Source organism: Pteropus vampyrus, unplaced genomic scaffold (genome assembly GCF_000151845.1).
Source record: "Pteropus vampyrus isolate Shadow unplaced genomic scaffold, Pvam_2.0 Scaffold357, whole genome shotgun sequence".
In the NCBI taxonomy this organism is placed as follows: domain Eukaryota; kingdom Metazoa; phylum Chordata; class Mammalia; order Chiroptera; family Pteropodidae; genus Pteropus; species Pteropus vampyrus.
This window is the reverse complement of record NW_011889138.1, coordinates 993,687-1,009,374: the sequence shown is the minus strand read 5'-3', so window position 1 is coordinate 1,009,374 and position 15,688 is coordinate 993,687. Positions and strand designations below refer to the sequence as shown.

The 15,688-nt window shown below is 42.9% G+C and overlaps 1 protein-coding gene across 1 annotated transcript in view; it reads right to left on the bottom strand.

Moving 5' to 3' along the window:
- The window catches only part of NLRP13 (NLR family pyrin domain containing 13), a 22,951-nt gene extending 9,112 nt beyond the window's left edge, over positions 1-13,839 (bottom strand). The window contains 14 exon segments of the mRNA XM_023522730.1: positions 505-507; positions 864-1,032; positions 2,232-2,284; positions 2,286-2,465; positions 2,971-3,025; positions 3,027-3,143; positions 3,145-3,751; positions 3,909-3,913; positions 3,952-4,111; positions 4,114-4,431; positions 8,311-8,379; positions 13,476-13,566; positions 13,568-13,649; positions 13,697-13,839. Of these exon segments, the coding sequence (XP_023378498.1) occupies positions 505-507; positions 864-1,032; positions 2,232-2,284; positions 2,286-2,465; positions 2,971-3,025; positions 3,027-3,143; positions 3,145-3,751; positions 3,909-3,913; positions 3,952-4,111; positions 4,114-4,431; positions 8,311-8,379; positions 13,476-13,566; positions 13,568-13,649; positions 13,697-13,839 (2,052 nt within the window).
- Between the last annotated feature and the right edge of the window lie 1,849 nt (positions 13,840-15,688).

Genomic DNA, 15,688 nt, shown 5'->3' with positions numbered 1-15,688 from the left:
GTCCCCTTACGCCAGAATCTGCTCTCCCTCCCATCCACCCCTAGCTGCCCGTGCCTGTCACCTGCAGAGTTCTGGGTGCCTCTTCCTCCTAAGCCACCTCGAACTCCCCGCCAAGTTCCTTGGCTCTACCTTCCTATTTGCTCTGATGACTCTCTCACTTCCACTTGCCTGGTACACAGGCACTTGCTTCTGCTCCCACTTTGCCCTTGTGGAGTCCATTCTTCCAGGGCAGCCTTGGTGACTTTTCAGAGGTGTCACTGTCCACTTCCAATCCTCAGGAGACTTTACATCTCACCCAAAACAAAACTCAAATTTCTACACTGCCTGGGGATACTCAGGCATCTTCCTGCTCTTCCTGTTCTCACATCACACCTCACATCACTCCTACCCCAACAGCACATCCTTCTATTCCCTCTCTCTGTACATGGTTTCCTCCTCTCCTCCTTCCTCTCTCCCTTCCCTCCTCCCTTCTTTTCTCCCTTCCAGCCTCTGCTTCAGCATCACCTCCTCTGACAAGTTAGTGAGAGAAGACCTTCGTGGGAAACCAACCCCAACACTTTGTCTCCTCATTCTTTGCTTTTCTTCATATCTAAACTACCACTGATTTTTTTGGTCTCTCACTCATAAAACTATATCATCCACACAGGCAGGAAGCATGTCTGTCTGACCCACCACCCCAAACCCCAGCAACTGAGTCAACAAATCAGGGGTGCTGCTTTGAATCTGTAGCACACAAAGTCACTGCTCAATGCATGTTAGTTTTCAATGATACACCTGGGTCCTCAGTGAAGGAGCCATTTTCTCCTTGATGCCAACCCCCATGGACCATCATTTCCAGAAACGGAGCTGAGAGGAACTTATACCAGCCTCTCTAAGTCACACTCAGGATCACTCAAGGAAGCACACAGCCAGAGAATGCCATTATCTTGGAGCAAGCTAAACCTCAGGCACAGTCAGGCTGTTCTCCTGGTGCTGGTGAGAAGCAAGGCCAGTTCCTCAGAGTTGGCTGCCAACAGATTTCATTTCTCCAGGCTGTGGGAGGTACAGGTGCAAGGTGAGCTTCAGCTATGTGTGGTTCTCTCTACTTTTTTTTCAAATTCTCAGTCTGTTGGGCCACAGTCTGGGGCCCAAACATCATGGGAAGATTAAATTGGGTAAAGAACAAAAGCTTCATGAAGGAGAAAAAGGCAGGTGAGGGTACGGTTTCTTGAGATCACTCTTGGTTGCAGGGGGTCCTCCAGTTCGTTGTGGGATGGTGATAACACCTGATTTTTATTCACTAGATGCCAGAAGCATCCTCCCCTCCCAACTGTGGGAACTAGCTGTGTGTCCAGACATTGTCAAGTGTCCCGTGAGGGACAAAATTTCTCCCAGTTGAAAACCACTGGACTTAGGGGAGGCTGGCAGAAGCCTGACAAGCAAGAGGCCCCCAATCATGGTGAGGGCAAGAATGAGCCTCGAAGAGAAAGATAGAAAAAAGGTAATAGGAAATGTATCAACAGGACAAGCAAATACAAGAGAGGGACCCTCAAGGCTCTCCAAACCATACTCCCACTGCCACCCCTGCCCTGCCACTCAAACTTCCAAAGAAGACAGTTCGATAAAGCAGGGGGATTTACAACAGCTCCTTCAGGGCACACCTTGACATGTCCAAGGGCTTCTGCAGCTTTTTCACCTCAACATCAGAGAGATCATTGTCCCCCAGGCTGAGGAAACTAAGACTTGAGTTCTTACTGAGTTCTCAAAAGAGGCAATGACAAACCACAGCGTTGAGGCTGCACAATTCCAACCTACCAAAAGAGCCCCAAGATGGGCAGTTACTCCTGTGCTGAGTGGTTTCCATTTAGCCTCCCCCACAACTCCAGGAAAATCTGGTTTCTTCCCGTCTCTCATCCCTTTCAGAAGCAGGATGGCCTCCAAGTCAGTGCTGCTCAAATTGTGGCACATAGTCCAGCATCGCCTCTGAGCCTGTTACAAATGCTGATTGTCAGGCCCCACAGCAGACCTGCCAGACCTCAGGAGGTAGGTTCTACGAGTCTATGTTTGAACACACCTCCTGGGTGATTCTGACATTTGTTAAAATTTGAGAACCACTACTCCACACCCATGGACTTTTCCCCTTTGCTAATCCTTCTCTGTATCCTTTTGCTGCCATGCTGACTCCTGTTCTCCCGGTGGATCATTAGACTTAGGGTGATCTTGGGGACACATCTGGGAAACCAGAGACTTACCACAGATACTTGAGGTTGCAGGCCGAGTGCCTCAAGGTTCTAAAAGTCATCATAGACAGTAATTCCCAGGTAGATGGAGCTCAAGTTGAGATGGGTCAGCCTGTCATTACCATGAAGGACCAGGATGAGCTCCTTCAGAATCCCCACAGGGGTTATGGATTTGCACCTGAGGAAGAGAGACAGCGAGGAAGCTAGCTGCGGGGTGGGGGCAGATAGTGTCCTCATCTTGCCTTTCTTCCATTAAAAACAACGAGAGACACTTAGGGATGTATAAGTTATAAGGGAAATCAAAAATTTGATTTCTGAGTCATGGTATTAAACCTTTGAGGAGGCAATCTAAAATATACTTCCAAGAGAGTCACTAAGCTCAGTGGGATATATGAAGCCAGCAGTCAATCAAGTTCTACCCTCCCCTCCTTTAATCTGCCATTAAGAAGTCCTGGGGCCATCTAGTCTTCTAGCGAGGTGATCCCCCCTATACCAACCCAGAGAGGTCTGGTGAGAACAACTCTCTCTTGTTTCTTCTTGAGCTTGTTTCTCCTTATCTTGAGGATTAAGTGACAGAACCAAAATGGGGTGGGGGAGAAAAAGTGTGAAAAAGACAACTGTTTAAGCCCATGTATTTGATCTAGCTCACTCAATACACTGAGAGCACATAGGGAAACAAACGGTGTTGTGTTACTCATCCCAGAGTTTCCTAGTTGAAGGTCGACTCTGTGTGACGGTTGAGATGGCTGACAGAAAGCCTTAGCTTACTTAACCTCTGACAGTGCTTGAGGCAAAATGAAGTAACCCAAAATATCCAAGTCAGCTTCAAGGAGGTGACTCAGAATCTGCTTTACAAAGTTCTCCTCCTGCATCTCACACAAGCACTGAAAAAAAACAGGAGGAATTCAAAACCGAAGGAGATGTGTCATATTTAGATAAGTCTTCTGCCCATTCTAATAATTCATCCATTACCCTGGGAGACATCCTACAGTGCAGAGTATCTTTCACTTCCCTTGCTAGATCTCTTTTCAAGAGACTGAAGTAAAATAGAGATATCTGATGCCAGTAGAAGTTTGTGTCAGCAAAGGCATCACTCAGTAGCACTCTCATCTCTTGATGCTTTGAGAGACCACCGATGGAGCCTTTCGTTCCCCCGAGCACATAGATCATGGCCCCCCAAGACATCTGGAAACTACAGTGAGTGAAGGTGATACAATCCTCACAGTCACTGACCTTTTGAAGAATATTCAGCCTGAAGAGAAAATCAATGAGAGGTGCCTGCAGGCCCTGATGTTCAATGTCCTCTTTGGCAAATGTGAAGTTTGAGGACCACACCCTATCTGCAGCCAGAGAGCAGAGGGCCCTCCATTGCTCTGGCCAGCTCTGCCCTGACCAACTCAGCTCTGCTGTTGCGAACCACCTGGAGAAGAAATAGGCATACAGACTGGTGGCAGTCTGTGTGCTCAGCTGGAAATGAGGATGGCTTACCATCTGTCGCTTCAGGCAGGAGCATACCCAGGAGTGGAACAGGACTGAGATGGAGTTTCAAAACTTCTTATCCAATGCAAGATTTTCTTGGCTTTGCTTTGGTCCCCAAAGTATCTGTAGAATAATCCTCCCAGTCTTCCTCTGTGAACCTTAAAATCAGTACAAACCATGGATCCAACTTTTTAAGATCTTTGCTCCTACAGTCCCTGGTCGTGATTAGTAAGGTAGCTTCAAAAAGTGGAACAGGATTCTGGTCTCTGGGAGGTACTGATGCTGATCTGTGCATGGCAGGCCGTCAGCCAAGTTGAAGGGCACAGTCAATTCCTCAAAGCCATCGATGACAAACAAGAACCTCTCGGGATGAGTCATGAGCTCTTCAATAGGGGCCTGAGACTCGGGCCAGCAAAGGTGGTGTCCTCCATCTCTCTCACTGCATAGTAGCTAATGTAGAAAACATAGGAGAACTTGTACTGAAAGAGGAAGCCCTCCACTCAGTGCACCATGACCTTCATTGCCAAAGTGGTCTTTCTAACCCCTGCCATCCTCTCCAACACTTTGGTTCAGAGCCAAGCACCGGCCCTGTTAGGATACACAAGGCACATCAGTTTTTCATGCTCTTGTTCCATCACATTGCAGAGGTAAATGTGGTCTTTGGGCCAAGGGGTACTGTCCCACATCACCAGTATTTTGGCCCTCATCCTCTCTCTGTATATTCTTCTGTGGTCTAAACAGAGAAGTAGGGCCAAACACAACAGTGATCAGAATGAGTTTCAGCATTAAGGACTGTTCGATAATGAAGTTGCTGCCAATGAGACAACCTCTTCCTTCAAGGGTTTAACTTGTGGGAGGAGGGGTGGGTGTGGTTGTGGAAAGTCACAAAAGGTAGCAAAAGTTAAATAGTTTGAAGATATACACAAATAAAAATCCTAGAATGACACAAGAGAGATGGAGAATGCCTTCAGAAGGTGGAAGGAATCAGCAGACTTCTATGTGAGAGGTGACACCTTATTCATAAGAAGCCAGTTCAAGACAGAGAAAGAGATGCTTTCAAGCAGGGGGACCACTAGTGCAAATGCCCTGGGAGGGGAATGAAGAAATGCCAGAGCACAGTGTTGAAGGTGCCAGGTGGGGCCGCGGACTGCACTTATGGGGACTGGATCATGTACACTTTGTTCTGGAGGCCAAGGGCTGGTAAGCCAGTTTCCATGTGTGAAAGTTCACTGCTTTTTGGAGAAGGGGTTGTGCTTCAACAAAGGAGGTGAGGCGAGCAGGTAAGAAAGCTACACCCATTGTTGAAGTAACAGTAGTTCTGCTTGGTCACACAAATCCATAGACAACATAGCGGCAACAACCACAGAGCCCCAGTTCTTTTGTGGGGGAACTTAGAACCCCAGAAGGACTGGATCACAGGATTAGATATGAGAGGAATGGATTTAGGGTCTGCAGTGAGTCAAACCAGGAAGGTTGCCAGCAGTTTATAACAAGGGGATGGGGTATGCTAAGGAAGATACATTCTAGGGTCTGGGCTAAAATATCTGGGTGGGTGATGATTCTGTAGAGCAGGAAAAAATTATATATATAGTTATATATAAATATGTATTTATTTATATAAATTAAATATAAATATACATTATATAGATTCAAATATACACTTTCTGGTAGAGAAAGAGTGAGAGTAGGAATAACAAGCCCTGCTCTCACATTTTCTTCAAGATTTGGAACTGACTCTTAACAGTGGTGATGCTTTGTGGGTACTTTCTGAATCTCAGTTCCCTGGTCTATAAAATCCAAATCAGCAAGAAAGAAGGCAAAAGCCATTTTTTTTGCCCACCACAAGGGAAATGTCATCTTCTAGAGGTGGGGTCCCAGGTGACATTCTATAGGATTATCAAGGATCGGAGAAGGCTCAAATGTCCAACCCTCCAGAGTTCCCCTCGACTTCCAGGAAAGAACTATTAATCTGGATTGAGCAAGTCCCAAGACTTGATCGATTGACTTTTAAGAAATGAATCTTATAGACCAAAGGCTGACTCCCCTAGGACCCACTCCCTCAGAATGAATTGAGCCAGCTCTCCCTGCTCTCCTCCATTTCTCTTTAATGCAGCAAGACTGGTGAAGTCTAAAACTGTTGGATTGAAACCTCAGGTGGCTGCTTTAGCAGAGGCACCCTGTGACCTAACTAAGTTGGGAGTGAGTCTTGCCACCCAGATATTGTAAAGCTGAGCATGAAAGCACCACACAAACTCGAGAGAAAAACTGCCTGAGGAAGACTTACCATCCACATGACAGACCGAGAGGTCACTTTCCATCACAAAGTACTCTGATGTGTCAATGAGAAGAGAATAGGTGCCCGCAAGAAAAATGAGGAGGGGGCAGAACTGTCGTTTTGCAAGAAATAAAAAGGCTAAATGCAATTATGGTTTTCGACTCACTGGTAGGATTAATGCAAACCTAATATTAAATTGGGGCGCCGTTCCAACCCATTTGGCAATTATTTGAAGGAATCTGTGTTGGTAGCAGGACAGAAAAGTAGACACAGTACCATCAGGGATGTCCTTTTAAGCAGCCTTGTAAGGGATCAATTTGGCCACAACAAAGTTTACATTATACATATGCTTTGTGTAGGATTTGTAGTTTGGGGGTGTTTTCTACAAAAACATTTACAGATGTGCAATGTCACAATGTCTATCAAAGTATTGTTTACTTTTTTAAAAACCTGGAAGCCTAGATTTGTCAACAGGAGGTTAGATACAGACCAAGATATAGCCATACATTGGCATATTCAGTAGCTGTTAAAGGATGAAGCTGATGTGTTTCTATAAAGATATAATTGAAAGAAAAAAGTAGTGTGGCTCTATCATCTAACTTATGTATAAAAGCTGGGAGAACAAACACATTTTTAAGTGGCTACCTTTGTAAAATTAATTGCTTACATAGGAAGAGGGAGCTTTTTAAAATATTAAATACTTTGTACATTAATATTATGAATAATATTATTAAACACATTTACATTGTTTAATCACTTTACTCAGGGAACAGATAACTTGGAGAACCAAAAACTGCTTCAAAAGTTATAAAAATATTTAAGGAGATAGTCCATCGACTGAAAAAGGGTACTATTAACGAGAAATGGATTTAACAGTTTTGATCTTAAAAATGCTATTGATGTAATAATATGTTTCATAGTAGATATGATAGACAGTTGAAGTAGTCTTTCAAATTATTTTTTTTTAAAAGATGAAAGCATGAGGCAGGGGTGGGAAGATGCGAAAATTAAATGTCAATCCCAGGAAACACAATACCTAATTGGAATTCTAGAAAAAGAACAGAGAAGGAAAAAAATCACTACCAAAGAGATAAGAAAATGTGAGAACAGGACATGTTTTTAAATTTAAAGGACCCATTTTGTACCCAACCCAAAGAGGATGGTCAAGCCCAGGACCTAGTCACATATGACATTTCATAACACGGGGTAAAGGACCCCCAAAGTTTTCATAGTATAAAAGACAGGTCATACACCATGTAAAAAATCAAACTGGGCACTGGAGGACACTGGACACCAGGACCATGAAGGGAAACACCACTCGACCCAGAATGTGACATTTAAATTATTCTTCAAAGGGCACATTAGAAGGATTTTCAACCAGGCCATCTCTTGAAAACTGTCTCGTGTTGACCAATGTCAATGAGTTACTGTAAATGGGTCCCTGAGATAGCGGTAGGACAGACAGATAGCTGTGGAATCCACAGAACAAGGGGGTGGCCACATTCCAGAGTAGAAAACGGGATTTGAGATTAAATGAGGTCCCAGGATCGGAGCTGCATGGCAACCAATACAGACTGGAGAGGGCTGTGGGGCTTCAAGAAACTGTAGAAAGAATGACAAGCAAGTTGATGGGCTTCTTCATGTGTTTGATTGCATTATGCTTCCCAAAAGACTTGGGATAATATACTAATAATTATACAGAAAGTGCTGATTTATATCTACATAACACTGAATATATTTTTCCTCCAAAAAAACCCACAAAAAACCAATAACTTTATTGAAGGATAAAAGAGAGATGTTTATCTACCATGACAAGAAGTTAGTAGATAATTGATTGAAAAACTAAGAAATTGCAGTACATGTCAATCATTTCCGAGCAAAGAGACAGATAGCAAAGGTGGCAGCCAATGGTGGCATGTGGCCGCATCTACAGATAAAGGTTAGGCAAAGAGCTGACACTTTTCATCATACGTTTTGCGGTTCTGTGATTCTTTCTGTATTACACACAGTATATATATTTCTTGGGTGAAACTAAACTTGTTGCATAGCTACACGTATTACAATATGAACATCACCATGGGGACACTGGTACAAAAAAAATGCAGCTATTTAATAAGGCATACTGCCATCAAAGAATGTAGAATGGAATCAGAGAGAATGTCCAACTTATGGTAACTTGTTATTTAATAAGCAGCACTAGAAGAAGAGGTTGGGAAGGGTATCATTTCCAGAATACTATAAATTAGAAAAAAATTTCAAGGGAAATGGCAAGTGTGGATCTCGTGAAATGCCCAATCAAGCCATTTGTCCATGATTATTGTAAAACAGTGTACAGACCTGATTCTTCTTCTGGCATCTCTGGTTCCTTCTGCTTTGGGTCTTGGGGTCTCTGTGCTTGTGCCATCTCTGAAACAAACAGTGATGACAGGATGTGAGAGTCCCCAGGCTGGACATAAGTAGGCAGTGACAGATGCTCTCAGTAGAACCAACTGTTTCTCTGACAAACTTAGGATCAAAGAGACTGAAGGAGTCCCGTCCTCTAGCCCCATCAACCCAAACGTTTCGTGTAGAGACTTCAGCAACTTTATGTGCATCCCTGCCTCTTGGCCTTGGATCTACTTGTCTCACTCCCTCACCTCCAAGTCTTTGCTCCGTTCTTACCTCCTCAGTGGTGGCTGATGGTCTCAATCAATACTGCACCCAATACCTACATCACACGCCGTAGACCCTCCCCACCCACTTTATCGTCTCTCCTTTCCACTGTGCATGCCACCTTATAACAAATCACACAATGCATTCATTGATCCTATTACCTGCCTACCCCACTAGAGGGGACATGCATGGCTAGTCTCCATTCACTGATCTATCCCAAGTGTGTAGAATAATGCCCAGCACATGGAAGCCACTCTAATATTTTTGGAATAAAAATGATAGGAAGAAAAGTGCCAAGTGTTAGGTTATAAGCCCAGCCCCCTGGTGTCTCATGAAACCACTCTGAGTGCCCATTCCCATGAACTGAAGAACCTTTCCATGTCCTGCTAACATAGTGGCCATGAGAAATCTGAATCTGAAGACTCACGGATCTGACTTTTGTGATTCCACTGATTGTCAGAGTTTGCAGGACTGATCTGGGTAGCAAGCCGGGTCCTGGGCTTCTTCCTCAGGTTTCATGTTCCTTTGGAGAGCAAGGGTCCATCATTCTCCACCAACAGTTGCTGATTCTGTGCAGCCCCCCAGGCTCCACCGGCAGAGCCTGTCTGGGGTTCGGCTAGCTCTCCTGGCATCAGGGGATCTCAGTGACAATCTTTTCCTGGGTACAGCCCAGTAAAGCTAAGATGGTCCCTCATGGGCTCTGTTTATCTGTAAGCCAATTACATGACACCTTGCATTCCTCTGATGCAAATGGCCCCAACAATGTGAGCCTTCCAGGGTATGGCTTTACTGTCAAGTATTGGGTGCCACGATCTACATCATGACACATTAAAGAACTGCAGTTCTGAGCCCCTCTTAGGCCATCCGTGGAAACCCGTTGGATAGCAGATTTACCTCCCCCAAAATTGTGGAATAGTACTGGGGTGGAGGGTGTGTGCACTGAGATGGCAAATGAATAGCTGGAAACTACCAAGGAAGGCAGTGCTATTAGCATGAAATCTACCCTTGAGATGAGCAAGTGATTGAGGCCCAACTCTGGGCCCAACACCTTCTAGGCATTTCACCCAAGAAACTCACAGGTGCATATGCCATTAGCGCCATTCTCAGAAAGAATGGGGGCCTAGTGTCAAGCCATCTGCCGGGGGTAGAGCTGGTTAGGTGGAGGCAGCCTTTGAATCCAGGCGGTTGGATGTGAGAATCTGGGATCTTAATCTGAAGACAGCACACATGTGCCCATTGACACATGTGCAAATGAACATGCAGGCTCACTCACAAATGAACATTCCTTAGCTCCGCTCAAGCAGACATGCTGTGTGCTGTGTGTCCTGGAAGATGGGGCTGATGGGGGCAGCACAAGTGGTCCCGACTTTCCCATCAGCCCCGCATCACTCATGAGATGTATGTTTCTTGGCTTCCTTCTGCATGAGAGGTCACCTCCTGAATCCCCACTGCCTTCTCCCACCCACCAGGAGGTACATAGGGCCTGCATTTCTATGACTCAGAACCTCTGACATCCAAAGCTCTGATAGGAACATTGTGCTGCCACCTTCTACCCTGTCTCCTTAGGCCTCACGCCTGCCCTTGGAAGAAGAGAAGCAGGATGTGGACCAGTACAGGCCTCTGGACACCCGCTGTGTGGGGTCTGACCCAGCCCCACGACTCTGGGCAATTTACTTGAGCTCTGTGCCTGTTTCCTTGTCTGTGAGACATGAGTAACAGGACCTCCTCCTTAAGGGTGTTGTGAAAAGTAAGTGCCAGTGCGCAGAAAGCACTGGGATTGAGGCCTGGCTTGTGGCAGGCAACAGCAAAGTTACAATTCATTCTCCAGGTCTGAGAGGCAGTCAGTTCTGCCACAGGTGACATGGACACCCCTAAAACTCACCACAGCAGGTGAAGGTGCACAACGAAAACCACATAGGTTTTTATGTGGCAGGGAAATGGGATCGGTAATACATTAAAAATAGATAGAAATTAAAATGGTGCACCTGAAACACATATAACATTGAATGTCAACTGTAATTGAAAAATTAAAAAAAGAAAATACAAGCTAAAAAAATGGTAGCACAGTATTACACTTGCTAACTGGTTATGACGCACAGTACCATTAAAAAAATACAACATTATAATAAATACCATGGCACTACAGTAAATAAATACTGCAATGCTACAATAAATACAATAGTAAGATACTGCAGTGTTACTGTAAATGCTACAACACTACAATAAATGCTACTGTAAATAAATATTGCAATGCTACAAATACACGGTAAGATACTACAATGCTACTATAAATGCTCAACACTACAATAAATATAACACTATAGTAAACATATTGCAATGCTACAATATAACAGTAAGATACTACAATGCTGCTGTAAATAATTTAAACACTACAATAAGTACAATACTTCAGTAAATAAATACTATATTGCTACAATAAATACAGCACTACAACAAATACTATAATACTACTGTAAATAAATGCTACACTATAATAAATACCATAGTGTTATAGTAAATACTGCAATGCTACAATAAATACAACAGTAAAATACTACAATGCTACTGTAATTGAATGCTACAGTACACTACAATAAATACTGCAATGCTACTGCAAATAAATGCTACAACACTAAATACCACAATGCTACTGTAAATAAATACTACAATGGTACAATAAATACAACACTACAGTAAATACTACAACCCTACTGCAAATGAATGCTAGCACACCAAAATAAGCAAATACTATAGCCAGATGCAGTTTTGTTTTTTGTTTGGTCTGGTTTTGGATTTTTTTTTGCATTTACCTAGTGTTTCCTTTGGGGAAAGCACACATGTGCCCATTGACACATGTGCAAATGAACATGCAGGCTCACTCACAAATGAACATTCCTTAGCTCCGCTCAAGCAGACATGCTGTGTGCTGTGTGTCCTGGAAGATGGGGCTGATGGGGGCAGCACAAGTGGTCCCGACTTTCCCATCAGCCCCGCATCACTCATGAGATGTATGTTTCTTGGCTTCCTTCTGCATGAGAGGTCACCTCCTGAATCCCCACTGCCTTCTCCCACCCACCAGGAGGTACATAGGGCCTGCATTTCTATGACTCAGAACCTCTGACATCCAAAGCTCTGATAGGAACATTGTGCTGCCACCTTCTACCCTGTCTCCTTAGGCCTCACACCTGCCCTTGGAAGAAGAGAAGCAGGATGTGGACCAGTACAGGCCTCTGGACACCCGCTGTGTGGGATCTGACCCAGCCCCACGACTCTGGGCAATTTACTTGAGCTCTGTGCCTGTTTCCTTGTCTGTGAGACATGAATAACAGGACCTCCTCCTTAAGGGTGTTGTGAAAAGTAAGTGCCAGTGCGCAGAAAGCACTGGGATTGAGGCCTGGCTTGTGGCAGGCAACAGCAAAGTTACAATTCATTCTCCAGGTCTGAGAGGCAGTCAGTTCTGCCACAGGTGACATGGACACCCCTAAAACTCACCACAGCAGGTGAAGGTGCACAACGAAAACCACATAGGTTTTTATGTGGCAGGGAAATGGGATCGGTAATACATTAAAAATAGATAGAAATTAAAATGGTGCACCTGAAACACATATAACATTGAATGTCAACTGTAATTGAAAAATTAAAAAAAGAAAATACAAGCTAAAAAAATGGTAGCACAGTATTACACTTGCTAACTGGTTATGACGCACAGTACCATTAAAAAAATACAACATTATAATAAATACCATGGCACTACAGTAAATAAATACTGCAATGCTACAATAAATACAATAGTAAGATACTGCAGTGTTACTGTAAATGCTACAACACTACAATAAATGCTACTGTAAATAAATATTGCAATGCTACAAATACACGGTAAGATACTACAATGCTACTATAAATGCTCAACACTACAATAAATATAACACTATAGTAAACATATTGCAATGCTACAATATAACAGTAAGATACTACAATGCTGCTGTAAATAATTTAAACACTACAATAAGTACAATACTTCAGTAAATAAATACTATATTGCTACAATAAATACAGCACTACAACAAATACTATAATACTACTGTAAATAAATGCTACACTATAATAAATACCATAGTGTTATAGTAAATACTGCAATGCTACAATAAATACAACAGTAAAATACTACAATGCTACTGTAATTGAATGCTACAGTACACTACAATAAATACTGCAATGCTACTGCAAATAAATGCTACAACACTAAATACCACAATGCTACTGTAAATAAATACTACAATGGTACAATAAATACAACACTACAGTAAATACTACAACCCTACTGCAAATGAATGCTAGCACACCAAAATAAGCAAATACTATAGCCAGATGCAGTTTTGTTTTTTGTTTGGTCTGGTTTTGGATTTTTTTTTGCATTTACCTAGTGTTTCCTTTGGGGAAAAAAATAATGCATAAACAACCATGGAATTCCTGCTATGCTCAAAGCATTTTCTAATACAATTGCATCGGGACAAATTTGCCTTTTCAAGAAAAGCTTGTAACAGAATAAATGTGCCTCTTTCAATTCCTTCTCTGGCTAGGGATCCAAATCCTTATAGCTTTTACATCTTAAAGCTTTAAACCTTCACAGCCCATCAGGAAGATTCTTAGGGGTAATTAGCAATGTGGAACTACTCCATAAAATCCAGCAGCAGCCTCCTTGCTCCCATGAAGGTGCTGTACCCCTGTCCCCTTATCCCTCTACCCCCTCATCCCCATCGCTCTGCCCCATTCCCAATTCTTCTGTCCCCTCATCCCCCTGACCCCTCATGCCTCTGCCCACACCCCGTCCCTGCAACAGGTCCACTCACCATTTATCTTGGCTCTAACTTTCTCACACAGCGAAGTCAGATTCATGATCTCGAAGACCCTGAGGGCCACTTCCCACATCCACAGCTCAGGGGAAGTACTCACTCAACAGACACAGTAGGTTTGTGGGGTCACTGGCCTTCAGGCTGGCCCAGGGGATCTGCTGGAAGTACTCACTCAACAGACACAGTAGGTTTGTGGGGTCACTGGCCTTCAGGCTGGCCCAGGGGATCTGTTCTCAGGCAGCAGCTGTGGGGACTTGAGGCCAAGCATGAACTCCTCCAGCTAGTACTGATCCAGAGTGAGCAGGTGAGACAGGAGCTTATCACAGGAACAGCCGTCAACAGACGGGTGAGCAGAGATCATCCTGCCTGGCCTACAAGACTCTAGCTTCCCCCAGGTCCTGTTACTTCCACTAGCAAATGGGACCCGAGAAAGAGTTGAAGCCATGAGCCATGACATTCACATCCTCCAAACTGTCTAATCTGTACCTTTGCTGTTTATTTTTCCCTCTTAGCACTTCCCACTGTTTGTGCACATTTATCTCTCTTCCAAAAAGGTGTGTCAGCTCCCTTTGAACAGAGACCTGGCCTGCTATCGGCTGTGTCACCAGGACCTGGCACACATGAAGCCTAATGTTGCTTGTTGTGACTGTGCATTTTACAATGCATGTGTATATTAAATTATGCTGCATACCTTTAAAAATCATGTTATACAACCTAAAATGTATGCAATTTGTGTGTTTGTCAATCTTCCTCCAATAAAGCTGGAAATTTTTGAAAACTTTTTTAAAGCTGAGAAAATGTGTTGCCAGCATATGTATATCCTACCGAAACAACACGAAAACAGACGGCAACGCACAAAGGGATGAAGAGAAGTGGTCAGTGTGTGGGAAAATGTGAAAGTTCTGACCCTTGAAGACAACGCTAGCATCTTCTGGAATTTATAACATACACATTAAAAATGGCAACAAAAAAAGACTAGAGGGAAGGACATGATGCTCAGCTGCTTCAAATTTCTCGCATTTATCAGAAAGTCACGACATAATCTCAGGTGAACTATAGGTCAAAATGAACACTAAACTCTAGCATAAAAACTGGAAGAACAGTAAAAGAATGGATAACTAGATTAAAAAATCGAATAAAACTATTTTATTCAAAAAATAACAATAAAAGAATAGAAAAACATGTTGAGAAACAAATGGCGAGATAATACACTAAAACCTAAATGCGTCAGCAATTACAGAAATGGGCTAAACACTAAGAATTTGAACACAAACTGGATTAAAACTAAAAGGCACACTTCAAGTATCAGCACAAGACATTTAAAGTAAATTAATGGGAGGGCACATGTAGCATGTACATTCTAACTGGAAGAAAACAGGTATCACTATATTGTGATAAAGTAGATTTTAAGGCAAAATTACCACTGAACACAGAGAACTTTTCATAATAGGATCAGTCCAGCAGGAAGATACAACAAGTCCTAACAGTATAACTTCAAAATATATAAATCAAAAATAGAACTAAAATGATTAATTGGAAATTTAAACATACATCTTAATAACTTAGGGAATGAGCAGAAAAAAATGTAAGGAGATATAAGTATATAGAATATTTGAACTACATGATGGTTGATTGACCTAATTTGATGTGTATATATAAACACTATACATACGTTGTATATTATATATATATATACACACATACATACACATACATATATACATATACATAAACATACACACATATATATGTATATATAACACTATATCCTGCAACTGCAATACAACATCTAATATTACTAAATGGTCGGCACACTTCAATCCACTGTAAATGGATACCTCTACCTAGTTATTTAATACATCCAGCACCTAACACTCATGCATTTGTGTGTGTGAGGACATTTAAGTTCCACTCTCTTAGCAAATTTCAATCCTACAACACAGCGGTATCACCATGCTGGTTCCACAAGACCCTCAGACCTTATTTACCTTATAGCTGAAAGTTTGTCCCCTTTCACCAGTCCCTATTTCCTGACTCCTTGCCCCTGACAGCATGGATGAACCTGGACATAGGCAGACACAGAAAGACAAGCACATACCGCGCGTGTCGCAGTCACGTGCTGCATAATGATATTTCAATCAGTGACAGACCCACATATGTGGAGATCCCATACGCTGAGAATTTCCTGTGGCCAGATGACATCCCAGCAT